The sequence below is a fragment of the Phyllostomus discolor genome, chromosome 12 (assembly GCF_004126475.2).
Source record: "Phyllostomus discolor isolate MPI-MPIP mPhyDis1 chromosome 12, mPhyDis1.pri.v3, whole genome shotgun sequence".
NCBI lineage: Eukaryota > Metazoa > Chordata > Mammalia > Chiroptera > Phyllostomidae > Phyllostomus > Phyllostomus discolor.
This window is the reverse complement of record NC_040914.2, coordinates 29,896,559-29,924,084: the sequence shown is the minus strand read 5'-3', so window position 1 is coordinate 29,924,084 and position 27,526 is coordinate 29,896,559. Positions and strand designations below refer to the sequence as shown.

Genomic DNA, 27,526 nt, shown 5'->3' with positions numbered 1-27,526 from the left:
ACTTCATTCCCATCAATAATTTTGTCTGGTACTATAACTGAATTTAGACATATTGTATAAGATATATAAACTATCAATAATACCCAAATTAACTCCATGACTCCTCTTGGGTGAACCTTTTAATAGTGAACTCAAGGTCACAATACAGTAACTATCAGTTCAAATACACCAAGTTCTTTGAAGATAATGGTTTATGTGCCCATGCAGATTTTTTAAAAAGATTTATTTATTTATTTTTAGAGAGGGGAGGGAGGGAGAAAGAGAGAGAGAGAGAAACATCAATGTGTGGTTGCTGGGGGCCATGGCCTGCAACCCAGGCATTTGCCCTGGCTGGTAATTGAACCTGCGATGCTTTGGTTCACAGCCCGCACTCAATCCACTGAGCTACGCCAGCCAGGGCTCCCATGCAGATTTTAAATGTATTTCAGATTGAACCTAGCATCACCCTGAAGGAATTCTATATAACTTCACACTGTTGGTGTTACCAAGGTGGCATCAGAGTAAACTACCTTTATACAGAACATTTAAAACACACACACACACACACACCCTGGATGGTGTGGCTCACTGGATTGAGCACTGGTCAGTGAACCAATAGGTCACTGGTTCCATTCCTGTTCAGGGCAAATGCTTAAGTCTAAGGCCAGGTCCATGGTTAGGAGCATGTGAGAGGCAATTGATCAATATATCTTTTACACGTTGATGTTTCTCTCCATCTCTTTCTCTCTCCCTTCCCCTCTTGCAAAATTAATAAATAAAATATTTAAACACACACACTTACACACTTAGCTATGCCTCCTGTGTTCAGTGGGGTGGGCTGCTATTTTCCTACAAAGCGAAAGGTTGTAAGTTAGATTCTCAGGGTACTTACTGAAGTTTCAGATTCCATTTCTGGTCAAGGTGCATGTGAGAGGCAATCATTTAGTGATTTTCTATGGCATTATACAATGAGCATTATTTAAATAGCCAGAAGAGAAAATGCTCTATGAAGCCTGAGAACATGTAAGTTTCAAAGGGTTGTAAATAAAGAACACTGAGTTCTAAGATATGAGAGAATGAACTTGAACTATGGCTCTGCAGGAAACTTGGCTATCATGAAATTGTGCTTTCTACAAAGTCATGTGGGTCCTTTTTATTCCTAAGAACTTGAGGAAAATTAGTGAGCTGAGAAAAATATAATAATTTGTGAGCTGATAAATTTAGAAGTGTTGAAAGAAAGCCATGATATCATGTTTCATTTCTTCAACAATCATTTACTAATTATCCATCAGCTTCAGAGGATACTTAGGTCTAAGGGAAGGTGTGGTCAACATAATTTGTCTCCATGATGAAGGGTTAAAGGGGCTCTAAAAATTCTCCCTGTTTATGCCTGAGTTGTGACCTTCATTGGAAAAGCAAAATATAGTGCTGTCTCCCAGGGAGAACTGACCCTTCTCCCTGGGAGATTAGTACCTTTTGATCTTTAGCTGTTCCCTTGGGAGAATTGGCCCTTCTCCCAGATGGAATGGTTAGTTAGTCAAAATCACACAAGGCCCTTGGCACATAGCCATGTTTATCTAAAACATATTTAATGAAAGCCCCAAAGTGCGACTTTGGAATGCCACCCAAGGGAAGGACGCTTTGCTCAGAACTGTTCCCAGACGAACCCAGACCACTGCTGCCTCTTGGGATTCCCCAGTGTCTGTGTTTGGGTGTAGGTGATTTCCTGTCTGGTGATGGATGCTCCTGATTCTTGCTTTTCTTTTTGGTCTTGCTTAATAAAGTGCTTAACTATTCACCTTTGAATTGGGGATCTTTATTATCTGTGAATCTGAACCTTCAAATTAAGTGGCCATGATCTCATACATGCTCCTTAATGGCACAGATGGCCAGGTTTTAGGGCAAATTGAAGAAATTACCTTCACCCTGACATGCTCATTGGCCGTCTCACTCACTGTCAGGAGGTCAATGTCAGAGTTGTGCCTCTTGTCAGAGTTTGAACCAGACTCTCTGGATGACAGTGTCCCAGGAATTAAGAGAGTGGACACAGCTCATTAGTGGGGCCATACTGGCATTGGTGGGCAACGTATTTCCCAAGGTATTTTCCAGCTTTCCCATGACAGGGTCGTCTGTGGTTGTGAGTGTTTGGAAGATGCTCTTGGTGTTCCACAGGGGCTTGTCATCTTTTTGTGTGTGGGGATGCTGTCAAACACTTTATCATAGTATTCTAAGGCCACACATCACCGAGTGTCCTGTGGCTGTTACACTTACAAGTAGAGCATCTTCATTAACTGAGGAACATCCATTTCCATGTGTGCTCTGAATTCCCACAATCTTGAGAGTCTTGTGGATTTTCTTAAATTCAGGTCCATATGAGTCTTACTCCAAGTTGATTCTGGAATTTATTCCACAGGCATGTGGATTCACTCTCTCTCTCTGCTCGGTGCTCTGAGGGAGCATCTGCAGGTTCAACTGTGTCCTTCCTTGGGTATTTGTCCCAGGTGAGATCCTGCTGTGAAAATGTCATCTGGTTTGCTGGTAGGTGGTCTCCTGTATGCATGCCGTGTCCACCAGCTGGAAAGTTTCATTCTCCTTGTAGACGCAAGCATACTTCTCTCTACCACTAAACTGAGATGTGTAGTAATGTGTGTCCCTTGTATTTTGGTATGTGGCACATGTTCAGTCTGCAGACTTTGTCGGCTGGGATCTCTTTTGCTGAATGCCTGGTAGAGCATATCCCAAAAGTGCTCAGGAATCCCATAGGGAGCCCATGCAGCCTGAAGGGTGGTCTTAGATCAAGGGTGTCACAAACTTTGCAGTCTCTATAACCTGCAAACTCCTCAGCTGGTCCAGATGGTGAAAGGTGAGTTGAGAGAGAGACCTCAACACCTACTGCAATCTGAGAGACAGGAAAAAGTCCTTTAAAGTTTTAAACAGGACAAAATTTCTTTAAAATTACTATTGATTTTTAATTTTCATTTCACGCATGCCTACTTATAATATTGCTTTAAATTTATGTATTGATTTTATATAGAGAGAGGAAGTAAGAGAGAGGGAGAGAAACATTGGTTTGTTGTTCTACTTATGCATTCATTGATTGATTTTTTTTTTGAGATTTTTATTTATTTATTTTAGCGGAGGGGAAGGGAGGGAGAAAGAGAGGAAGAGAAATATTAATGCATGCTTGCCTCTCATGTACCTCCCCCACTGGGGAACTGACTTGGCCTGCAACCCAGGCATTTGCCCTGAGTGGGATTCAAAGCGATGACCCTTTGATTTGCAGGCTGGTGCTCAACCCACTGAGCCACACCAGCCAGGGCTGATTGATTCTTACATGTGCCCTGACCAGGCATCAAACCCACAATCTTGGTGTGTCGTGTTGATGATTTGACCAACTGAGCTACCTGCCCATGGCAGCTTATAATTTCTTATTTATTATATTTCATGTCATGATGTAAAAGAATTCTGAGCTGAACATAGGTAAACTTTTATTATACACATGTACTTCTTCATTTACTTAAATATAATTCCTGAATGTGTTTCTAATGTTATTGCATTGAGAATATCATACTCATCATTACCTCAGCTATAAATTTTTTACTATGTCTGTAACTCACCAGTTCTATTTCATTATGACAATTACAATCCCATTTTCACACTAACAAAAATACCAATAACTTTGTCAAAATTCAATTCTCCAAGTTTATCATCAATTAACTTTTCCTAATTAATATTTAAATTGCAAATAAATAGGCTTTCATTTATATTTATATTATGCATCTTTTTTATTTTCAAAGGTTTGTCCCACTTTTTGTCATATATTTGTCATGTGTATGATGGGGTAGCTAGGTTATTTCTCTGGTAAAATTTCCCAGAGGTTTCAATCTGGGCATACCTTTCTTATAATTTTATTTTTTTAAAGATTTTATTTATTTACTTTTGGAGAGAGGGGAAGGGAAGAAGAAAGAGAGGGAGAGAAACATCAGTGTGTGGTTGCCTATTCCACACGCCCTACTGAGGATCTGGCCTGCAACCCAGGCATGTGCCCTGACTGGGAATCAAACCAATGACCCATTGTTTCGGGCGCTTAATCTACTGAGCTACACTAGCCATGATTTATAATTTTACTTTAAAAAATTTTTATTTTATAAATTTATTGATTTTGAAGAGAGAAATGAAGAAAGGAGAGAGTGAAAGAGAAACATCAATTTATTGTTCCACTTTTTAGGCATTCATTAGTCAATTTTTTCTTTTTTTAGTTATATTTTACTTATTATGCTATTACAGTTGTTTTAACTGTCTCCCTTTGCCTCCCTCCACCCAGCACCCCCCACTCCATCAGGCAATCCCCACTCCATTGTTCATTTCCATGAGTCATGTGTTTAAATTCTTTGGCTGCTCCATTTTCTATACTGTAATTTCTTTTTTTTTAATATATTTTATTGATTATGCTATTACAGTTGTCCCATTTCCCCCCTCTCTCCCCTCCACCCTGTACCCCCCTCCCACCCACATTTCCCCCTTTAGTACATGTCCATGTGTCATACTTATGAGTTCTTTAGTTTCTACATTTCCCGTACTATTCTTCCCCTCCCCCTATCTATTTTCAACCTACATTCTATGCTACTTATTCTCTATACCTTTTCCCTCTCTCTCCTCCTCCCACCCCCCTGCTGCTAACCCTCCATGTGCCCTCCATTTCTGTGGTTCTGTTCCTGTTCTAATTGTTTACTTCGTTTCTTTTGGTTTTGCTTTAGGTGTGGTTGTTGATATTTGTGAGTTTGCTGTCCTTTTACTATACATGTCTTTTCTTTATCTTCTTTTCTTAGATAAGTCCCTTTAGCATTTCATAAAATAAGGGCTTGGTGACAATGAACTCCTTTAACTTGACCTTATCTGAGAAGCACTTTATCTGCCCTTCCATTCTAAATGAGAGCTTTGCTGGATAGAGCAATCTGGGATGTAGGTCCTTGTCTTTCATGACTTGGAATATTTCTTTCCAGCCCCTTCTTGCCTGTAAGGTCTCTTTGGAGAAATCAGCTGACAGTCTGATGGGAACTCCTTTGTAGGTGACTGCCCCCTTACCTCTTGCTGCTTCTAGGATTCTCTCCTTTGTTTTTACCTTGGCTAATGTGATTATGATGTGCCTTGGTGTGTTTCTTCTTGGGTCCAACTTCTTTGGGGCTCTCTGAGCTTCTTGGATTTCTTGGAAGACTGTTCCCTTTGCCAGATTGGGGAAGTTCTCCTTTATTATTTGTTCAAATACGTGCTCAATCTGTTGCTTTTCCCCTTCCGATTCTGGTACCCCTATAATTCAGATATTGGAACGTTTAAAGGTGTCTTGGATGCTCTTAATCTTTTCCTCAATTTTTTGAATTCTTCTTTCATCATGCTTTCCTGCTTGGTTGATTCTATCTTTCTTCTGGTCCACTGTATTGTTTTGAGACTCATATTCCTTCCTTTCACTATTGGCTCTCCTCCGCGTGTCTTCCTGCATCTGTTTTATGGTAATCTGCATTCTTTCATCTAAATTTCATCCAAAATCCACCAGTTCCGTGAGCTTTCTGATCACCAGTGTTTTGAACTGTGCATCTGATAGATTGGCTAATTCTTGGTCGCTCAAAAGGATGAGTCCTGGGGGACTGATCTGCACTGTTGAAAACATATTTTTTTTTTCCCCCTGTCTCTCCTTTTTTTTTTTCCCCCTCTTCGGTCTGGTTGCTCTGGTTACGGTGGGGAGCGGAGCCTTAGGTGCTCACCGGGGCTGGGCACCCCGGTCGCTAGATTGTGACGTTATATGTGGGGGCGGGGCGGGAGCGGGAGCGGGGCAGGAGAAAACAATGGCGGTAGTTCCATTCCCCTGGACTCAGACCTTTGTCTGGGCTTCCGGGCTGCGAGTTCTGCCCTGGTCCACAATTGCTGCCCCTCTGGGTCTGCCAGCCGCAGCTTGTGTACTCAGGGATCACCGCTGCCTTCTTACACGCCCGATGGCTTTTGCGCTGATTTTGCGCCAAACCTTCCCCCGACCTCCGCACGCTGCCGACCCGAGCCAGCCCCGCGCCCGCCGGCTCGTCTTCTCCTACCAGTCCAGATGAACGCGTCTACTTCAACTTCTTGGCTGCCTGACTTCCATTCAGATAAATCCTCTGCCGGATCTGGGTGTTATTCTGATAGTAAATTATTGTTGTAAATTATTGGTTTTCTAATCTTAGTTGTACGAGGAGGTACGGTGCGTCCACCTATTCCTCCATCTTGCCGGAAGTCGCCATTTTCTATACTGTAATTTCCATCCTCATGGGCATACCCTTTTTTATTGTGATGTGCTTTATTGAGGTTCAGAGACAATGCATTTTCATTAACAAGAAAGGCAAAAAGAGTGCATGCAACTGATTGAAGGATTAGATGATTTTTTGCATTTTTAATGAAATATTTTTAAATTATGGTATATAGAATTATTTCTTTTTTTTAATATTTTATTGATTTATTTTTTAGAGAGGGAAGGGAGGGAGGGGGAGAGAGAGAGAAACATCAATGTGTGGTTGCTGGGGGTTATGGCCTGCAACCTAGGAATGTACCCTGACTGGGAATCGAACCTGGGACACTTTGGTTCCCAGCCTGCGCTCAATCCACTGAGCTACGCCAGCCAGGGTGAATTATTTCTTTTTTTAAAAGACTTTCCTTACTTATTTTTAGAGAGGGGAACAGAGGGAGAAAGAGAGGGGAGAAACATCAATGTGCAGTTGTCTCTCACACCCCGCCTACTGCAGAACTGGCCCACAGTCCAGGCATGTGCCCTAAGTGGTAATCAAATGGGTGACCCTTTAGTTTGCAGGTCAGCACTCAATCCACTGAGCCACACCAGCTAGGGCATTTGTTATTTCTGACATAGTGCTATTGCATATTTAATAGATTACAATATGCATCAACAAATTAGTGTTACTACCTTGGTTCATCTGGAACTCTACATGTAATTTCTGGACTGAATTCCTGTAATTGCATGTCTTTGAGGTCTTCAATATATACTTCATTTATTTTTTTTTTCAAAAATGTATAATTTAAGCAAGAGGCAAAAGATAAAATTTGTCTCGATGGTAGTCACTCTGCTCACCAAAAGAGCTGAGATTAGTGATTGCATCAGGATCAGATGCCCTTAAGTATTAGTGTATTTTTTAAAAAAGATTTCATTTTATTTTTAGAGGGGAAGGGAGGGAGAAAGAGGGAAACATCAATGTGTGGTTGCCTCTCACGCCACCACCTGGTGACAGGGCCTGCAACCTAGGCATGTGCCCTGACTGGGAATCGAAATAGAAACTCTTTGGTTCACAGGCCGGTAATGAATCCACTGAGCCACACGAGCCAGGGCTTAGTGTATGTTTTATTACATTGACTTTGCCAAGTGGGTACAACTAGGGCAGAACAGATAGTGTTATGGTCTGGAGCAACCTCCCCCAACCACGTTCTACATGAAGAAGGCATATGTCAGATGGCGTGAATCAAGAAGAGACAGGATGCCTGGAGGTCAGAAATGGCAGGTGCTGAAGAAAGATAGGCAAAAGCTGCACAGAGCGCCCCTAGTACTCAGGCATGCTTGTTGGGCTGTCTGTCCTGCCAGAGTCCGCTGAGGAAACTGAGGATGCCTGCCTTGGAGTGGAAGAACTACACAACCCAGAAGGCAGGCGTAGAACATTGCAATTCTGACCAAAAAAGCCTCAGCAGACGCATTTCCGTTTGGGCAGTACCGCAGGGCAGGACTTCCGTACCTTCCAGTGGCGGGCATTTCCTCTTCTCTCATTTCATTCTTACGCGGTCAGGATCCTGCGGTCCCGACATGAAAAGGAGAAGAAGGCGCGAGAGTGGTGGTGGCCGCAGCAGGCGTGAGGCCCAGCGACGCGGCTCTGGTGAGCGGTGCCAGGGCCGGGACAGGAACGCCGACACCAAGGCCAGCCTTCTCAACTCTCCGCTCCGCACCCGGACTCCGATGGCGGCGGTCTCGCTGAGGCGCCGGGCCCAGGTGAGTGCGCGCACCCGGGCGCATCCCCCTCACCCCCTCACCCCACCGAGGCTTCCAGCCCGGGTCCCGGGTGCAGTGGATCAGGAGACGCTCGTGGGTGACCCAGGGTGTGACTGGAGCAGGGAGTTGGGGGGCGGGCTGAGGGGCCGACAGTGGTTTTGGTTACTGAACTTCCGACACACCGGGGGCTGCGCCTGTCCTGGCATGTTCCTAAAACTTGGGTTTGTCAGACAGCCTTCTTGTCCTTGACTGGCCCAGGGTCAATTTGAATAAACAAATCAGTGTGAGACTAAAGCAAGTTTTACTCAGGAAAAAAGGGAAGAGGCCAGTGTGGGCGCCACTGAAGGAAGCAAAACGTGTGCCTCCGAGTGGACTCCGGCCAACTGGAGAGAGAGGAGCGAGTGCTCAGTTAGCTCTTGGGATTTTATGCATTTCCCAGGGCAGGGGCTTTGTCTCCAAGCTTTGTGGTGGCAAAATCTGAGGGGGTCTTCTGGGTGGGAGGTGTCCTTGTAATTTCCATTTCCGTGATTGCCACAGGAGCTTCCTGCCTTTCACTGTTTTGCTTTTAGAGAGAGGGTGCCGGGGTCCCGCCTCGGCGGGTCTCAGGGTCCCCGAAGGAGGAACGGCTCAGGCGAAGGAGGAATGGCTCAGGCGAAGAAAATGGAGCGAGACACCAGGTGGGGTGCCGGAGGACAGTCAGGCTTTTGGGGCCCGACTGACTCACCGAGAAGAATTAATCTTTATTTTTATAGCGGAGGTTATACAATATTCTATGGAGCAAGTGCATAGTGTAATTATTAAAGCAGAAACGGTTACCATAGAAATAACTTCGAAAAGTACAGAAGGTTTTACAGATCAATCATGTTAAAGAAATAATCGAAAAGTACAGGAGGTCCCACAGATCAACCATGTTAAACAAAGGTTATTTTGACCAAGAGGGTTATCAATCAGATAGCCAACGAAGCTATATGGGCACAAACTTTCAAGTGCGAATTAGGAACTAGGTGTCTATTAAGATTCTGGGGATTGGTCTAAGTTAAAAGGGTGCAAGGGGTGAATTATAGGTTATATAGAAACTAGCTATTGTCCATTGAGGTTAGATTTGTCTAGGTTAGGTAACTGGTTTCCTGCCTAGGTCTTTTGATTTATACATCTTGGGCTGGGGCCATGTTTTGTATTTGTTTCCATGTATTGAGATTATTGTATTCAACTAGAACTCCTTGCTTTACCCACCTGGTCCCATTAATAAACGTTCCTGTCCAGGGTATGGGAGGGGTAGTGGCTCTAATAAATCTTGAGCTTTTAAGTGGTGACTCCTTAAGGACCATTCCTAGCAACAGCTTCCTCCAGCATTCTGGCAGCTGGTCTGCCCATAGTTTAATTTTGTCCTTAACTTCCTAGGTGGGGAAAGTAGGCAGCATGAGGGTTTTTAGGGATTTTTGTTCTGTGGTCAGCAAGTCATTTTGCACAGAATCAGAGGCATCCTGCAGATTTTTTATTTAACGCACAGGTATCTAAAAATCCCACCACCTATTGCTACCAGGGACAGGCATACAGGAAGAGATAGACAGGAGATCTGGCCACAGTTGCCTCTACTATGCAGCTCATCGGTCCCGACTGTGTCAATGGTCGGCTGTTGGTCTGCTCCCAACAAGAGGGAAAGGGAAGGAGAAGGAAAGGGAGAGAAAAATCAATGTGTGGTTGCCTCTTAGGCGCCCCCGCTACTGGGGACCTGGCCTGCAACCCAGGCATGTGCCCTAGACTGGGAATTGAAGCCGCAACCCTTTGGGTTTGCACAGGGGTGCTCAATCCACTGAGCAATACCAGGCAGGGATTCCCAAACTTCTTTCTGACCTGTCTCAATTGTACTAGATCGTTATGAATATCTGAGACTCTCTGGAAGCCATATGCTAAGTTCATGGGTGATTTCTGAGAGATGCCTGTGGTGTGGAGCAGGAGGTGGCAGAGCTAAGGGAGTGAACCTGGATGTGAAAGAGGCAGGGATCACACAGTGTTGTGCACAGCTGAAGGAAGTGTGAGCTCATGGTCCTGAGTACCTGCTGTGGGGATTTAAGGGTGAAGTATAAGCCCATGTTTGCTTATGTCTTGGAGGCATGATGTGGGAAACTCAGACAAATTGCTTGGCAGGATGGAAGGGGCCCTGAGCTTTGATCCTATTTATCTGTGGTACATCCCATCCCTGCTGCTTTGCTGAGGGTGGTAAGAGTGGTTAGTGAGACAGAGAGGCAGAAGTCAGCACTGGGGCCATGGACTGGTATCTTCTCTGAACTGGGGCCTCTGGAGCGGTTTGGGCAGGGGGAAGGGTGGGATTGCAGGGTCCAGAAGAAAGTCTGTTCCAAATTCATTTGTATTAATTTTGACAGGATAGGGTGACCTTGGAGGATGTCACCGTGTATTTCTCCAGGACAGAATGGCGCCTCCTTGATGAGACTCAGAGACGCCTGTACCTCGATGTGATGCTGGAGAACTTTGCTCTTATATCCTCGCTGGGTAAGACCCTCAACCTCTTCTGGTGACCTTGACTAGGGCTTGCATTTCCCCTTGCCCTCTCTTCCCTAGGGTGGGCTCTGTCCTCACGTGTAGACTGTCAGCATTGCTTGCTGGTTTGCTTGTATTGCCCCCTACTCTTCCTGCAGCCCCAATACCTGCTGTACAAAACACTCATAGGGAAGAATTTGAGGTGAGTAGTGTTGTCAGAAGCCTAATGGATTCCACCTTCATGAGTGAGGAAAAGCATTTTTTATATTTTTGTTCATCAATTTTACATATTTTTTGGAAAATGTTTACACCATTAGCCTTGCTTTTAACCATATTTTTGGGCTAATGATTAGTCTTTTTCTTTTCATTTTTATTCACTGATTTTTGCAGAGACAGAGAGGAAAACATTGATTGTTATTCCACTTACTCTCCCTGCAGCCCCAATACCTGCTGTACAGAAAGAACCCTCTACTGATTGTATCTACTGATTGATTCTTGTATGTGTTTGACCAGGGAATGAACCCTCAGCCTTGGGGAATCAACATCACTCTAAGCAACTGAGCTACTAGGCCAGGATAGGCTAACTTTGTATATTTTATAAATTAACTTCTTATGTGATTCAGGAACATGTTTTCTTCTACTTTGCTTTATTATACTTCACAGATATTGAGTTTTTTACAAGTTAAATATTTGTCAGAAAATCTGCCATTTTAATAAGCTGAGATGCTGGTTACCAATTTTCAGCATTAAAATATTTTAATTAAGTTATGTAGTATTCTTTATACAAAGCTATTGCATTAATAGATAGCAGTGTAATGTAAACATAGCAATTTTATTCACTGAGAAATCAAAAAATCTGTGTAACTTTTTTTCTGTATTACAGTATTCATTTTATTATGGTGATTTGAACTGAATTGATAATATTTCCTTCTTTTTTATAAAGATTTTATTTATTTATTTTTAGAGAAAGGAATGGAGAGAGGAGAGAAGGAAATACCAATATGTGGTTGCCACTTGTGTGCCCCATACTGGGGACCTGGTCCACAACCCAGGCATGCGCCCCAGACTGGGAATCCAACTGGCAACCCCTTGATTCACAGGCTGGCACTCAATTCACTGAGCCACACCAGTCAGGGTACAGCTTGTAATATTTCCAGGAAATACCTTTACATGGGTTCCAAGTATTTTTTCCCATCCTGTAAATGTGCTTTTCATTTTGTTAATTGCTGTTGTGCTGTGCAGAAGGTTATTAGTTTGTTGTAGTTTTGTAGTTCAGATTGTGTATTTTTGCCTGGAGGTTAATGTCATATCCAGTAAATTATTGCCAATACAAATCTCCAAAGCTTTTTTTCTAGGTTGTCTTGAAGGAGTTTGTGTGTGTGTGTGTGTGTGTGTGTGTGTGTTCTTTTTTAAGATTTTGATTTTTTACTTTTAGAGGGGAAGGGAGGAGAGGGAGAGAAAAATAATGTTTGGTTGCCTTCCATGTGCCCTACTTGGGGGACTCGGCCTGCAACCCAGGCATGTGCCCTGACCAGGAATCTAACCAGCAACCTTTTTGTTCACAGAAGAGCACTCAGTCAGTCCCCAAGGCAGACTAGCCAAGGGTGTCTTGAAGGAATTTTCGAGTTTTGGGACTGACACTAATTTTTTAATCATTTGGGAACTAATTTTTTTTTTAAGATTTTATTATTTTTAGAGAGGGAAGGGGGGAGATAGAGAGAGAGAGAAACATCAATGTGCGGTTGCTGGGGGTCATGGCCTGCAACCCAGGCATGTACCCTGGCTGGGAATTGAACCTGGGACACTTTGGTTCCCAGCCTGCGCTCAATCCACTGAGCTATGCCAGCCAGGGCTTAGGAACTAATTTTTATCAGTGGCGTCCAGTTTTGCTGTTTTACATGTGAGTGTCCAGTTACCCTGGCATCATTCATTGAAGAAACTATCTTTTTGTCACATGTGTCTTTCCGTTTTTGTCAAACTTTAATGGAAATTTGTGCCTGGGTTTATTTTTGCGTTCTCTATTCCTGACCTGTTGGTCTGTGTTTATGACAATAACAACACACTGTTTGGCTTGGGCTTTGTAATACCTTGAAGTCAGGAAGTGCGATGCCTCTAGATCTGTTGTTATTGCTCTAGATTGCTTTTGCTATTCAAGGTCTTTTGAGGTTTCCTCTATTTCAGGATTCCTTCTTTAAAGATTTTGTTTAAAATACCATTGGAATTATGATCAAAATTGCATTTAATCTGTAGATTGCTTTGGGGAGTATAACATTTTAACAGTATTAAATCTTAAAACCCAAGAACACAAGATTTCTTTTCATTTGTGTTTTCTTCCACGTCTTTGATCAATGTCTAGTAGTATTCAGTGTACAGACCTTTCACCTGAACGTTTGAATTGATTCCTGTATCCTTTCTTGGTTTTAATGCTGTTGTAAATTTCTTTACTTTCTTAATAACCCATTTAAAGAGTTTATTGTTAGTGCATAAATACCAAACTGATGTTCATTCTGTATCCTGTATCTTTATTGAATTTATTAATTTCAGAAGTTTGTAATAAAATGTTGATAATTTTCTGTATGTTGGGTCATGTCATCAGGAAATATCTCTTAATGTTGCTTTGTGGTTCTTAGTGTCAGGTGTACTGTCTCAAAAAAGAGCTCTTTATTTTCTTTGCTAACTTTGAGTTTAGTTTCTTCTTGTTTTTCTAAGTTCCTGAGGTGCAAGTTTAGGTGGTTTATTGGAGATCTTTTATCTCAAGGTGGGATTGATCGCTACAAAGTTTGGTGTTAGAATTGTATTTTCTGCTCCACATACATAAGCTTTGGTATGTTGTGTTTTTTCTTCCTTTTGTCCCTAGATGTTTTTTGAGTTACCTCATTTTTTTCTTTGACCTGCTCTTTCTTCAGGAGTGTTGTGATTAATTTCATTATAATTGTGAATACTCCATCTTTCTTTTTTAAAAATATTTATTTATTTTTAGACAGAGGGGAAGGGAGGGAGCAAGAGAGACAAAAACATCAATGTGTGGTTGCCTTTCACGTGGCCCCCTACTGGGCCCGCAACCCAGGCATGTGCCCTGACTGGGAGTCAAACCGGTGACTCTTTGGTTCGCAGCCCACACTCAATCCACTGAGCTACACCAGCCAGGGCAATACTCCATCTTTCTTAACATTAAAATTGATTTCTAGTTTTATACCATTGCAACCAGATAAGATACTTGATGTAATTTCTACTGAAAGTTCAAAACATTTCTTGACCTAACATATGACCTACATAGATATTGTTTCTTGTGCCCTTGACTAGACTACATCCTCTGTTGTATTTGGATGAAATGTTCTGTAAATATTTATTATATTGTAAAGTATAGTCAAACTTCAGTGATTCCTTAATGCTTTCAGATGGGATGATCCAGGTATTGTTGAACGGGGGCATTAAATTTCCCTAATAATATTGGACTAATACTGGGTTTCTATTTTCACCTTCAGTTCTGATATTATTTCCTTAATTTTTTTTTAAAGATTCTATTTATTTATCTTTAGAGAGGAAGGGAGGCAGAAAGAGATGAAGAGAAATATCAATGTATGGTTGCCTCTCATGCGCCCCCTACTGGGGATATGGCCTGCAACAGACACATGTGCCCTGACTGGAAATCAACCACACACCCCTTGCTTCACAGGCCAGCATTCAATCCATTGAGGCATACCAGCCAGGGCTATTTCCTTAATAATCTTTTTTTTTTTTTTTTTTTTTTAAGATTTTATTTATTTATTTTTATGGAGTGAAGGGAGGGAGATAGAGAGAGAGAGAGAGAGAGAGAGAGAGAGTGAAACATCAATGTGCAGTTGCTGGGGGTTATGGCCTGCAACCCAGGAATGTACCCTGGCTGGGAATCGAACCTGGGACACTTTGGTTCCCAGCCCGTGCTCAATCCACTGAGCTACGCCAGCCAGGGCTTATTTCCTTAATAATCTTAATGTATGTTGTTGGATGCTTAATACTTAAAATTTTGTCCTCAGTTTTTTAAAGATTTCATTCATTTATTTTTAGAGAGAAGTGGAAAGAGGGAGAAAGAGAAGAAGAGAAACATTAATAGGTGGTTGCCTATCACACGCTCCCTACTAGGGACCTGGCTTGGATCCCAGGCATGTGCCCTGATTGGGAATCCAACTGGCAACCCTTTGGTTTGCAGGTGGGTGCTCAGTCCACTGAGCCACACCAGCCAGGGCAAATTGTCCTCTTGATGAATTGACCACTTACCATTCTGTGATGACCTTTCTCTTTTGTGTCAGTGTATGAGGTTGTCTATTTTGTCTGAGAAAATTTTAGCTACTTCTGTCCTCTTTTGGTTTTATTTCCAATAAATATGTTTGCCTTGTTTTTCTTTCAGGCTGTGTCCATAAAGGTTTAGGAAGCATATATTGTGTTTTCTTTTCTTTTTTTTTTATCCCTTCAACCACTCTATGTCTTTTTTTTTTTAAGATTCTTTATTTATTTTTAGAGAGAGGGGAAGGGAGGGAGAAAGAGAGGGATAGAAACATCAATGTGTGGTTGCAACTCACATGGCCCACACTGGGGACCTGGCCTGCAACCTAGGCATGTGCCCTGACCGGGAATCGAACCAGCGACCCTTTGGTACACAGTCCGTGCTCAATCCACTGAGCTACATCAGCCAGGGCTTCCCCCCCGTCCCCCCCACTCTATGTCTTTTGATTGGAGAGTTTGTTGAAGAACCTATTAGCCATTTTTTTAGTGGTTTCCAGTACTTTTGTAGTTTCTTTATCTTTTTGTCTGTCTTCCTTTGTGATTTCATCATTTTTTATGGTGTTGTGCTTAAACTCCTTTCTTTTTTGTGTATCTATTACATAGGCATTTGCTTGTGGTTTCTGAGAGGCTTAGATAAAACAACTAAGACACTCAATAGGTTTTTTTGTTTGTTTGTTTTTTATAATTATTTATTTATTTATTTATTTATTTTTAGAGAAGGAAGGGAGGGAGAAAGAGAGAGAGAGAAACATCAATGTGCAGTTGCTGGGGGCCGTGGCCTGCAACCCAGGCATGTGCCCTGAGTGGGAATCGAACCTGTGATGCTTTGGTTCACAGCCCATGCTCAATCCACTGAGCTATGCCAGCCAGGGCGACACTGAACAGTTTATTTTCTCTTGATGGCAGTTTCAATAGCATACAAAAATTCTACCCTTTGACTCTTCACCACACCACTCCTTTATATGTTTTTAATGTCACAATTCACATCTTTTATATTGTATATCTGTTAAGGTACACAATGTTAGCTTTGGTGTTTTTACTCCTTTTAAGTTTTAATGTTTGTAATAGTTTTAAGTAATGTACATTGTACCAATGCAGTCTTGCTATATTGCGAATTCCACTCTCAGATTTAGTTACACTTTTTTATGTATTCATGTTTCTGTTAAGTATTCTTTCATTTCAACATGAAAAACTTCCTTTGGAATTTATGAGGGTTTTTTTTTATTACGTTTTATTGATTACCCTATTACAGTTGTCCCAGTTTTTCCTTTTTTTCACCCCTCTACCCAGCACCCGACACTCCCTCAGGCAATTCCCCAACCATTGTTCATGTGCATGGGTCATGCATATAAGTTCTTTAGCTATTTCATTTCCTATACTGTACTTTACATCCCCATGGCTATTCTGTAACTACCTATTTGTACTTTTTAATTCCCTCACCTCTTTACCCATTGTGCTCCCCTCACCCCCCCCCCCCGCCTTCTGACAACCATCAAAAAGTTCTTTGTATTGATAATTCTGTCTCTAGTCTTTTTGTTTGCTTAGTTTTTTAGATTCAACTTTTTTTTTAAGGATTTTATTTATTTATTTTTAGAGAGGGAAGGGAGGGAGAAAGAGAGAGAGAGAGAGAAACATCAATGTGCAGTTGCTGGGGGCTGTGGCCTGCAACCCAGGCATGTGCCCTGACTGGGAATCGAACCTGCCATGCTTTGGTTCGCAGCCTGCGCTCAATCCACTGAGCTACGCCAACCAGGGCTAGATTCAACTTTTGATGGATAAGTATTTTTGCCATTTTATTGTTCATAGCTTTGATCTTCTTTTTCTTAAATAAGTCCCTTTAACATTTCATATAATAATGGTTTGGTGATGATGAACCCCTTTAGTTTTTTTCTTGTCTGAGAAGCTCTTTATCTGCCCTTTGATATCTTCGCTGGGTAGAGGGATCTTGGCTGTAGTTCCCAGGTTTTCATGACTTTGAATGTGTCTTGCCAGTCCCTTCTAGCCAACAAAGTTTCTTTTGAGAAGTCAGCTGGTGGTCTTATGGGAACTCCCCTGTAGGTAACTAACTGCATTTCTCTTGGTGCTTTTAAGATTCTTTCTTTATCTTTAACCTTTGGCATTTTCATTATGCTGTGTCTTGGAGTAGGCCTCTTTATATCCATCTTGTTTGGGACTGTCTTTGCATCCTAGACTTGCATATCTATTTCTTCACCAAATTTGGGGAGTTTTCATTCATTATTTTTTCAAATAGATTTCCAATTTCTTGCTCTTTCTCTTCTCTTTCAGGGACCCCTATGATGAGAATGTTGGACCTCTTGAAGTTGTGCCAGTGGCTGCTTATACTGTCTTCTTTTCTTTCTTGGATTCTTTTTTCTTCTTTTACTCTGATTGGTTGTTTTGGCTGCCTTGTGTTCCATATTATTGATTTGATTCTGGGTTTCATCCTTTCTATTATTGTTTCCCTGTAAATTGTTCTTTAATTTAATTAATGTATCTTTTGTTAATCACTGGATCTTTTTTATGCTGTTGAGATCCTCACTAAGTTCCTTGAGCATCATTATAACCAGTGTTTTGAACTCTGCATCTCATAGATTACTTATCTTCATTTCATTTAGTTCTTTTTTCTTGATCTGTTTCTTTGTTTTTGTTTTTGTTTTTGTTTTCATTTAGAACCCAAGGGTGCCCAACCTTTTGGCGCCTCTGGGCTACACTGGATGAAGAATAATTGTCTTGGGCCACACATTAAATACAAACACTAATGAAAACTGATGAGCAAAAAAAAAGTTCAGAGATATGACAGAGATTTCATGTTGGGCAACATGCAGCCCACGGGCCACTGTTTGGACATCCCTGAAATTAGGGCCATGTTTCTTTGTCTCCTTGTTTTTCCAGCCTCCATGTGTCTTGGTAGTATGTGTCTGTGTCTTGGTAGTATGGTCTAATGTAGGAGGCATCCTGTAGGATCCAGTGGCCCAGCCTCCCCTATCACCCAAGCTGGATACTCAAGGTGCACACTCTGTGTGGGCTGAGTATACCTTCCTTTTGTAGTTGAGCCTTGGTTGTTGTTAGCAGATCAGTGGGAGGCATTTACCCAGGCCAGCCAGCTGCAAGGATTGTCTGTGACCACTGACCACCAGCGTCCATACTATGTGAAAAATCAGCTGTGCAGGGGAGGGTGGTGGTGCTCTGACATGGCCTGAAGCTGTCCAGTGGGTGCTTTGTCCCTGCCATTTCCCAGGTGATGCAGGACAAGCTCAGCCCCCATCTGTTTTTTGCTCAAGGTCACACTGCCTCAGCTCTAAAGCAATATGAGATGGCTGCTACCTGTTCTGGGCTTGGAGATTCCCAGGTGAATCTAGGCTGGCTGGTGCTATTTCCAGACCTGGGACTCACTGAGGCCAGCTGTTGCTTGTTTGAGAGGATTTAGGAAGTTGTGAAGCATGTGCCAAGATGAGTCATTCATATGGTAAAGTTGCTTGGGTGAGCCCATAAGTTGGACGGGCCAGAGTCTCTGGGGATCTCCAAGTCAGGTTAAGCAGTGTTAGCCAGGTTGATGGAGTCTTAGATATGGCACAAGCTTGCTGGCTCTGTGGCAGGAAGGTTTAGCAAAGGGACAGTGACATCTGCTCACCTTAATGTCAGACACTTCAGTTTCTCCCAATATACCATTGGTGCCTTTTAAGCTGCTACGGTAGTGCTGGAGCTCAGAGGGACTGAGGCTCAGTAGGTGGGTCTGTGTGTAGGTTCTTTAAGAGGACCTGCTTGGGGGCCCAGCATTTTCTCCATTGTCTCAATCCCCACTGGATTTTACAGTTTGTGGGGACTTATCTTCCTGGCACTGGAACTCTGGGCTGGGATCCTGGTGTGGGGCTGGGACTCCTTGATCCTGAGATATCCCTCCTGAATTTTATCCATCACATGTGGGTGTGGGACCAGCCCATTCTCTGTCTGTACCTCTCTTACAAGTCTGGATGGATGAGGTTTCTTTAATTCTGTAGTTGTCAGACTTCCTTTCAACTCAATTTCTGACCATTCTGAGTGATGGTTGTTGTATCTTTTAGTTGTAATTTTGATGTGGTTGTGTGAAGTGGCAATCCATGTTGGCTTACGCAGCCTTCTTGTCCAGAAGTTTCTCCTTTGAGATTTCTACTGAGTCATGGTGAGTGACAATGAACTTTCTCAGCTTTGCTTGCCTGGGAATGTCTTTCTTATTTCTGAAGAACAGGTTTTCTGGATAAATACTGTCAATTTGCACATTTTTATCTTTTAGTGTTTTCAATATATCACTTCATTTTCTTCTAGCCTTTAAGGTTTTTTCACAGAACTTGACCCATACAATATGGGTGTGTTTTTTCTGTGAGAAGTGTTTCTAGTCTCTGTGCTTTCAAAATTTCTTTGCTTTGCATTTTTGACAATTTTATTATAATGTGTCTTGGTGAAGTCCTACTCCCATCAACCTGTACAGTTACCTGTGAGAAACTGCAAACTTGATTATTTCCATGTCTTTCAGATTTGGGAAGTCAGTCTTCAGATTATTATTTAAAATATCAACTTTCTAATTTATTCTCTTTCTCTCACATTTTTTCTCACATCTCCTATTCTGCTATTTTGCTGATGTCACTTATAGAGATCTTTTTGCTAGAGTTGGTTTTGTGCTCTCTTGTTTCATCATAGTTTTATCATTTATCTCTTCAGTTTCTTTTTTAGGATTTTTTTTATCCGAATGCCATGGCATGGCTCCACTGACAGTTAAGGGGAAGAGTCATTTGTGCATCATAGGAGGGGCATGACTTCATCCATTTGGGTGGGCTCAGAAAGGGTTTATGCCTTAGTGAATGGCAGTTGGTGAGGGTTTGATGCCAGGGATTTGTTAAGGTCATAACTAGAAACTCATTTATTTAACAGAGTTTTTTACCATTGCTTTCTTATACCTTAATCTACTTGCCCTTGCATATTGTTGATAATTTTCCAACTACTGTGTGTTTTGACAGTTATCATTTCTCCTAGTATTCCCAGCCTGTGATAATTTCCATTTTTCTAAACCCTTCACCCTGGCTGGTGTGGCTCAGTGGATTGAGTACTAGCCTGCAAACAAAAGGGTTACAGGTTCAATTCCCAGTCTAGGGCACATGACTGGGTTACAGGCCAGGTCCCTGGTAGGGGGAGTGCAAGAGGCAACCACACACTGATCTTTTTCTCTCTTCTCCCACCCTTCCCCTCTCTATAAATAAATAAATAAATGAATGAATGAATACATAAATTTAAGCCCTTCACCTCAACCATTTCTCTCCTCACTGCTCTCCATCCTTGATCCATGCATGTAGAGCTTCATAATGTGCACATATTCATTTTTATCATTTTTTAATTTCTAACCTGAGGATATGTTTATTTTTTTGAGATAGAGAGAGATGCGATAAAGAAACAACAATCAGTTAATCATTTGGCTTCTGCACGTACCCCAACTGGGGATGGAGACCAACCTGCAGCCTTTTTGTTTATGCTCCAGCCAAGTGGCCACCTCAGCAAGGACTTGGGGTATTCTGTTTCCCCACCCCCTCCCTTTGGAAGATTTTACTATATATATTTTTTATTGTATTTTTTCATTACCATTTATCCCCCTTATACTCCCCATTTCCTCCCCCTGCTGTCACCACACTATTGTCTGTTTCCATGAGTCCTTTTTCCTTTTTGCTCAATTTCCCCGCCCCCAGAAATGTCACCCTACTCTCTATTTATAAGTCTGTCTCTATTTTGCTTGTTAGTTCACTTTGTTCCTTAGAATCCACATGAGTGAAATCATATGATATTTGTCTTTGAGTAGCTTATTTCACTTAATACAATGTTCTTCAGGTCCATCCATGCTGTCATAAGGGATAAAATTTTTATGGCTGGGTAGTTCCGTTGTGTATATGTACCAGATCTTTTTTTTTTTTTTCAACTTTATTTTGTTTAAAGATTTTCAAATTGATTTTTAGAGAGAGGGGGTGGGAGGGAGAACAACACCCAAACCACTCACCCACACCAGTCAGGTCAGCACTTACATATTCTAATATTGTCCTTGAATATCATATGCTCTGGTGAAATTGATTTTTGTTTTGAAGAGAAATTCTAATGATTTTATGTGTTTATTCTTAGAGAAAGGAGGAAGGAGAGAGAAACATTAATGTGTGGTAGCAACATCAGTTGGTTGACTTTTTGATGTGTCTCAACTTGGGGCTGCATCTGCAACCCAAACATCTATCTGAGCAGGAATGGAACTGGCAACATTTTGCTGTGCATGATGACAGCAAACCAACTTTGCTAGACTAGCCAGGGCTGTGATTGGTTTTTATGGGTTCACGCACATTCAAATTCTTCTACACAGCCTGTCATCACCAGAAGGAAAGGTCCTATTTTCCCGGTTAAGGAAAAACTAGTAGGCTCTACCTCCTGTACTCCTGTCTTTGTTTCACATTCTATGCTTGTATCTTTTTTGGTGAGCTCTCGACCATTTATTGACCTTTGGGGCCAGCCAATATATAACAACCCTTTCCTCAGTGTAACTCATTGTCTTGAAAATCATTCCATAGGATCATGCCTAGCTGTGACAGATGAACATTTGTGACTATAATATTCCTTCAGGATATGGTTAGCATACATTTCAAAAGTATTTTCTTTTTGTCAGGTTGCTGCTGTGGAGCAGAGGATGTGGAGGCACCCACTGAACAGAACCTTTCTACACAAGCATCACAGGAAAAGAATCTCAAGATAGCTTTGCCTTCCCAGAAGAGCCATCCCTGTGAGAGCTGTGGGCTGGTCTTGAGAGATATTTTCCTCTTGGTTGACCAGCAGGGAATGCAAGACAGCCAAAAACTGTTGAGATGTGGAGCCTGTAAAAAACGATTTTATTTCAGAGCAAAGCATCACCAGGAGCAGTATATAAGAGAAAAGCCATCCATACGAGGTGGGGACAGAGCCTCCCTTGTGAAGGGCAGCAATTTTAATGTGTCCCAAAAGCTTTTTACTTGTGGGGAGGTTGGGCAGAATGTTTTTACCAGATCAGGACATGTCCAACAACAGGCTACTTACCCCAGGGACAAGCCAAAAGAAATGGCAGCATCTGAGGAGGGTTTTCACAGGAGAAAACATCACACAGGCAAGGAATGTAAGAAAGCCATTGGCTGCAAACGTACACTTGATCCAAATCAAGCTGTCAAAACTGGAAGACAGTGTTTTGTGTGCCGTGAATGTGAAAAATGTTCTCTAGAAATCTCTGGGCGTCATTATCAACAGAAAGTTCACACAGGAGAAAAGCCATATAAGTGCAGTGAATGTGGAAAAAGCTTAGTTCACTCAGGAGAAAGGCCTTATAGGTGTGGTGAGTGTGGAAAATGTTTTAAACAAAGTTCAAGCCTCATTATACACCAGAGAGTCCATACTGGAGAAAAGCCTTATGGGTGTGACAAATGTGGGAAATCATTTAGCCAATGGGGAAGCCTCATTCAACACCAAAGGATTCACACTGGAGAAAAGCCATATCAGTGCACTGAATGTGGGAAATATTTTACCAGAATGTCTGGCCTTCATCGTCATCAAAGACTTCACACTGGAGAAAGGCCTTATGAGTGCAGTGAATGTGGAAAATCTTTTAAGAGGAAATGGCACTTTCTTTGTCATCAGTATACTCACACGGAAGAAAGGCCTTATGAGTGCAATGAATGTGGGAAGTGTTTTAAGAGTAAATGGCACGTTCGTTGTCATCAGAAACTTCACACTGGAGAAAAGCCTTATCAGTGCAGTGAATGTGGGAAATCTTTCACTGTAAATTCTGCCCTCCTGTATCATCAGAGAGTTCACACTGAAGAAAAGCGTTATAAGTGCAATGAATGTGGAAAATCATTTATTTGGAGCTCTAGCCTTCTTTATCATCAGAGGGTTCACACTGGAGAAAGGCCTTATAAGTGTAGTGAATGTGGGAAATCTTTTAATAGGAAATATCCGTTCCGTTGTCATCAGAGAGTTCACAATGGAAAAAGGCCTTAGGAGTGCAGTTAAAGTAGAACACCTTATACCACTAGCCATGGCCTCTGTTACCATCAGAGGTTTTGCACTAAAGAAAGGCATTAAAAGTGCACTGAATATAGGAAATCTTTTTTCATCAGCAGTAATGTTCACTATTCTCAGAAAGCTCCCAGAGGAGAAAGGTCATATTAGTTTAGTGAATGTGGGAAATCTTTTATCAGAATCTCTGACCTTTGTTGTCATCAGATAGTTTATACCAGACAAAGAACTTTTAAAAACAAATTGTTCACCTATGAGTATGTTTATTCTTTTAGAGAAAATGAAAAGGACAGAGACAAAATGATGTGAGACCAAATCATCAATTGCTTGCCTCTCCTATATGCCCCAATGAGGGAATGAACCAAAAACCTGGGCACTGGGCAAGTGTCGTGACTTACCATCAAACCACCGACCTTTTCTTTGCAGGATGATTCCCAACTGAGCCACAGTGGTCAGGACAACCTCAAGTACTTCTGACAGCAGCATGAATTTTTCCCTTGTTCATGGGGTATGCCAATAATTTTGAAGGGAATCACTTTCAAGAGTTTTTCAAAGGTCCATTTGTTATAACATCTATAATTACATAAGTTAAGTGATAGTCTCTGAGTTGTATGACTGAAGGAGTTAGGGTAAACCATGATTATTACAGAATCACCTGCGTAAAAAAGATTTGGGAAGACTGCAGCCAGCTATACTCAATGTGCTGCTTCTAGACCTGTCCAGAAATATTTCTGTGAAAAAGACTGCAGAGTCGGTGTGTACACAAATCTGAGGATCTCCAAGCATGTTTGTCATTTCTAGTCCAAGTCACTGTCATTGAAAATTAACAGTTTTTACAGGGGGGAGGGGAGAGAAGGGGGAAAATGGGACAACTGTAATAGCATAATCAATAAGATATATTTTAAAAAAAAGAAAAAAAAAGAAAATTAACAGTTTTGTGGAGTTATGTACCCTGTAATATGTTTACCTGAAGACCACTGATGTCTAGACAGAAAAATTAAAGATGAAGAAAAGTGGTATCTTGTCCAGTGGTGTGGCTTTTGAGACTCATAGCATTTCTGCTGATTTGGTTGAAAGTCATTCATTGATTGGCATATTTGCTATAACTAAGGCAAGAGTGACCCTGGAGGGCATGAGAACATGGATTGAATATAGAGTTGTCAAATCTATTATCCAGAACATTGGACAGGCAGTATTTTTGTTATATTGAAGCATTTTTGAAATGTTTTAATTAGCAAATAGTGTATTTGAGAATATGTGATGGAATTTTACATATGTATTAAGCTGAAACCCTCACCATAATTATAATGCTGACCATATCTGTTTCTGTGTATTTACCTCACGTCCTTTTATAACCACTCTCCCTGCCCTTCACAATTCTCTAATTGACCATTGCTTTACTTTTCCCTTTAATGGGTAACTTTGCATTCCCTGGAATTTATATGATGAGAATAAAAGTTTTTGTTTTAATTTATGTTGCATAAATACTTGAAGATTCATTTTGATATGTTTGTAGCTCATCTTTTTTTCTGCAATATTTTTGTCTTTGAATTTATCGACATTTGTTTATTCATTTGTTCATGGACATTGGGTTATTTCTAATTTTTGATTATTTAAAATAAAGCTGGGACAAACATTTGTGTGTAATTCTTGCTCTTCCTCATCTCCTTCTGCAATCCCTATAATTCGGATGTTGGCATGTTTGGAGATGTCCCAGAGTATTCTTATACACTCCTTGTCTTTTTTTTTTTTAATTCTTGTTTATTATTTCTGTTCTAGTTGAATGTTTTCTTCTTCATTGTCTTCCAAATTGTTTATTTGAATCCCAGCTTCCTTCCCTCCACTGTTGGTTTCTTGTCAACTTTCTTTTATTTCACTTAGTGTAGCCTTCATTTCTTCCTTTATGTTTTTGCAATATTCAGTGAGTTCTCTGAGCATCCTGATCACCAGTGTTTTGAACTACATCTCATAGGATGTCTCTGTTTTGTTTAGTTGTTTCTCTGTAGTTTTGTTCTCTTCTTTCATTTGGGCCATATTTCTCTGTCTTCTCAATTTGGCAGCCTCCCTGAGTTTGTTGCTATGTGTTAGGTAGAGCTGGTTTGATGCCCTGTCTTAGCACACCTGTTAAGTTGTATGGACAGAACCTTAGGTGTTTGCCAGAGTAGGGCAACCCACTTCACTTGGTGGCTCTGTGTGTGGAGGAGGGGTCGGGAAGGGCGCAATGCTGCTGCTTAGCTTCTGGAGGCTTGTCTGGCACTTGCTATGTCTTCAGTCATTTCACCCACTTCCTGTCTGTGACTGGCATCCTTTTAGTTGTGTCCTGGTGGTGGTTCCCAGAGTGGGTGGGCTTGCGTATGTTCTAAGTCTGTGGGCTGGGCCCTTTAAATGAATTCCCCTGAGAAACTGACAGTTTCTTCCACCACCCCAACCCCCAAAGGTTTTTTAAGCCAGAAATTATGAGGCTTTATTTTGCTGGCACTGAAGCCTGGACTGCACTGTCTGGCCTGGTGTTGGGATCACTTGTTCCCAAGGTATCCTTCCCAATTTTTATCCACCACACATGAACGTGAGACCGCATTCTGACCCTGGTGCTGCATCTCCAATGCCACACCACATCCTCTCCTCCCAAGCTTTTCCCCTCTTACACATGTAGATGAATATGGCTTCTTCAGATACTTGGTTGTTGACTTATACACAGTTTGATTTTCCTGCAGTTCTGGGTGATTTTTTGTGTTGAAGTTAGTTGTGATTCTCATGGTTGTGTGAGAAGGCACAGTGTGTCTACTTACAACTCCATCTTGACTGGGAGTCCCAGGCTGCATGGATTTAAAAACAAGCTCCACCCTGTCTGGTGTGGCTCAGTGGATTGAGTGCCAGCTTGTGAACCAAAGGGTTGCCAGTTTGATTCCCAATCAGGGCATATGCCTGGGCTCTGGGCCAGGTCTTCAGTAGGAGCTCATGAGAGGCAACCACACATTGATGTTTCTCTCTCCCTCTCCTTCCCTTAACCTCTCTCTACAAACAAATATATAAAATAGTTTTTAAAAACCCCGAAACTCCATGCCATCATTGGGTTTAAGTTTCTTTTACTTTCTCCTCCTTGTCCTTGTTCAAGCAAAAGGAGCCATCAGGCAGGCTATTGGTTACTATGACCTGCTTGTTGGGGTCATTGAGGATGTGGTAATTGCCCTCTTCTAATTCATGTTGATGTCCATGCAGCGCAAGATGTGCCAGGTGTTGCCCTCGCTGGTGTAGCTCAGTGGATTGAGCATGGGCTGCAAACCAAAGGGTCACTTGTTTGATTCCCAGTCAGGGCATGTGCCTGGGTTGTGGGCCAGGTCCCCAGTGGGGGCCATGTGAGAGGTAACCACACATTGATGTTTCTCTACCTCTTTCTCCCTCCTCCACTTTCAAAAAATAAATAAATAAAATCTTAAAATTAAAAAAAAAAAGATGTGCCTGGTGTTCTCTAATGCTCAGGCTGATGTGGTTGGGAAACTCATTGGACTTGAACTGCTGGGTGCCCAGGATGACATGATACAAGGGGTCATTCACATGGTTTTGGGACATGTAAACAAGCCTACTGACTCAAATCCAGCCAGCAAACCACAGAAACCCCATTGAGCCAGCTTGTAGCTATTGTTCTTCAACTTTATGGCAAGGACAGCCCCTGACTGACAGTCCAGCTTCTGAGTCCAGTCTATGCCACACAGTGCATGGAGTGTCACTTTGTTGAGGGTGCTAATGTTGAAGGACACTTCCCCATGGGCTGTGCAACAATGGAAAATCAGGGCCTGAGTGTTTCCAAGCTTCTACCTACAAGACTAGTTTTCAACAGAGGTTATTTCTTTCTTACCCATGTCATCCTCTACAAATGGGTTTGGGTTGGTTCTTCATCTTCAGGCACTGCTGAGAGAACCTGTGATTCATGTAGGTTGACTCCATGACCAGGTTTCAGTCTTACAAAGGGGCTCTTTGGTAGTCTCATTGTCAGGAGGTCAAAGTCAAAATTGTGGCCACTGTCAAAGAAGAGCTTGGACCCGACATGTCCAGGAAATACAGGGGGTGGGCACAGCTCATCAGTGTGCGCAACATGGTATTGGTGGCCAACACATTGCTCTAGATATTACAAGTTTCAGATGACAGGTCAACTGTGGTAGTGAATATGTGGCAGATGCTCTTGAAGCTCCACAGGGGCTTGTTGCTCTTTCTGGGGATGCAGTCAAAGCCTTTATCATAGTATCGTAGGGCCATGTATCACTGATTGTCCTGTGGCTCTGACACAAGATGCTTCAGGTAGAGCATCTTCATTAACAGAAAAGTCCATTTCTCTTCCTGCTCCCAGTCTTTAAACAAACTTCAGAAACTCATGGTTTCTCTTATTTTCATTTGGTTCTCAATCTAAATTGCCCCTGGAATTGTTTTTTCCACAGATGTGTACATTCACTCTCTCTGCTTGGCCCTCTCAGGTAGGGTCTGCAGATCTTTGAATTTACAGAGGTTCATCCATGCTAATCACATTAGATTCTGCTGGTAGGTTGTCTTCTGTGAGTACATTGTGTCCACCAACTGGAAACAGTTTCATCTTCCTAAAAAATGTAAGCGTACCAATTTCCACCACCTAAGTGAGAGTACTCATTCATGTCCCTCTTAACTTGGTATGTGGCACCCTTTCAGACTGCAAACTTTGTGATCCTTTCTCCTTTGTTGAATGTGTGACAAGGCATATTTTGA

At 41.9% G+C, this 27,526-nt stretch overlaps 2 protein-coding genes and 1 long non-coding RNA gene across 5 annotated transcripts in view; 2 read left to right on the top strand and 1 right to left on the bottom strand.

The window, feature by feature from the left end:
• The window catches only part of LOC114511072 (zinc finger protein 530-like), a 568,693-nt gene that overhangs the window by 300,425 nt on the left and 240,742 nt on the right, over nucleotides 1–27,526 (top strand). The window lies entirely within an intron of this gene.
• On the bottom strand, nucleotides 1,635–27,526 carry LOC118497802. Its single transcript, XR_004900327.1, has 3 exons — nucleotides 26,813–27,526; nucleotides 23,264–23,265; nucleotides 1,635–1,964 (listed from the first exon to the last, which is right to left on the bottom strand). It is a non-coding gene; the product is annotated as an uncharacterized LOC118497802 (long non-coding RNA).
• On the top strand, nucleotides 7,694–23,451 carry LOC114510954 (zinc finger protein 660-like). Its single transcript, XM_036013428.1, has 3 exons — nucleotides 7,694–7,990; nucleotides 10,375–10,501; nucleotides 21,417–23,451. Exons 1-3 carry the CDS (start codon nucleotides 7,808–7,810, stop codon nucleotides 22,772–22,774), a joined length of 1,668 nt encoding a protein of 555 aa, XP_035869321.1. The 5' UTR covers nucleotides 7,694–7,807; the 3' UTR covers nucleotides 22,775–23,451.

Coding starts and splice junctions, on each gene's coding strand:
- LOC114510954 (XM_036013428.1), top strand. CDS start 7,808: ATGAAAAGGAGAAGAAGGCGCGAGAGTGGTGGTGGCCGCAGCAGGCGT. Junction 7,991..10,374: donor CGCTGAGGCGCCGGGCCCAG/GTGAGTGCGCGC, acceptor TAATTTTGACAG/GATAGGGTGACCTTGGAGGA. Junction 10,502..21,416: donor TGCTCTTATATCCTCGCTGG/GTAAGACCCTCA, acceptor TCTTTTTGTCAG/GTTGCTGCTGTGGAGCAGAG.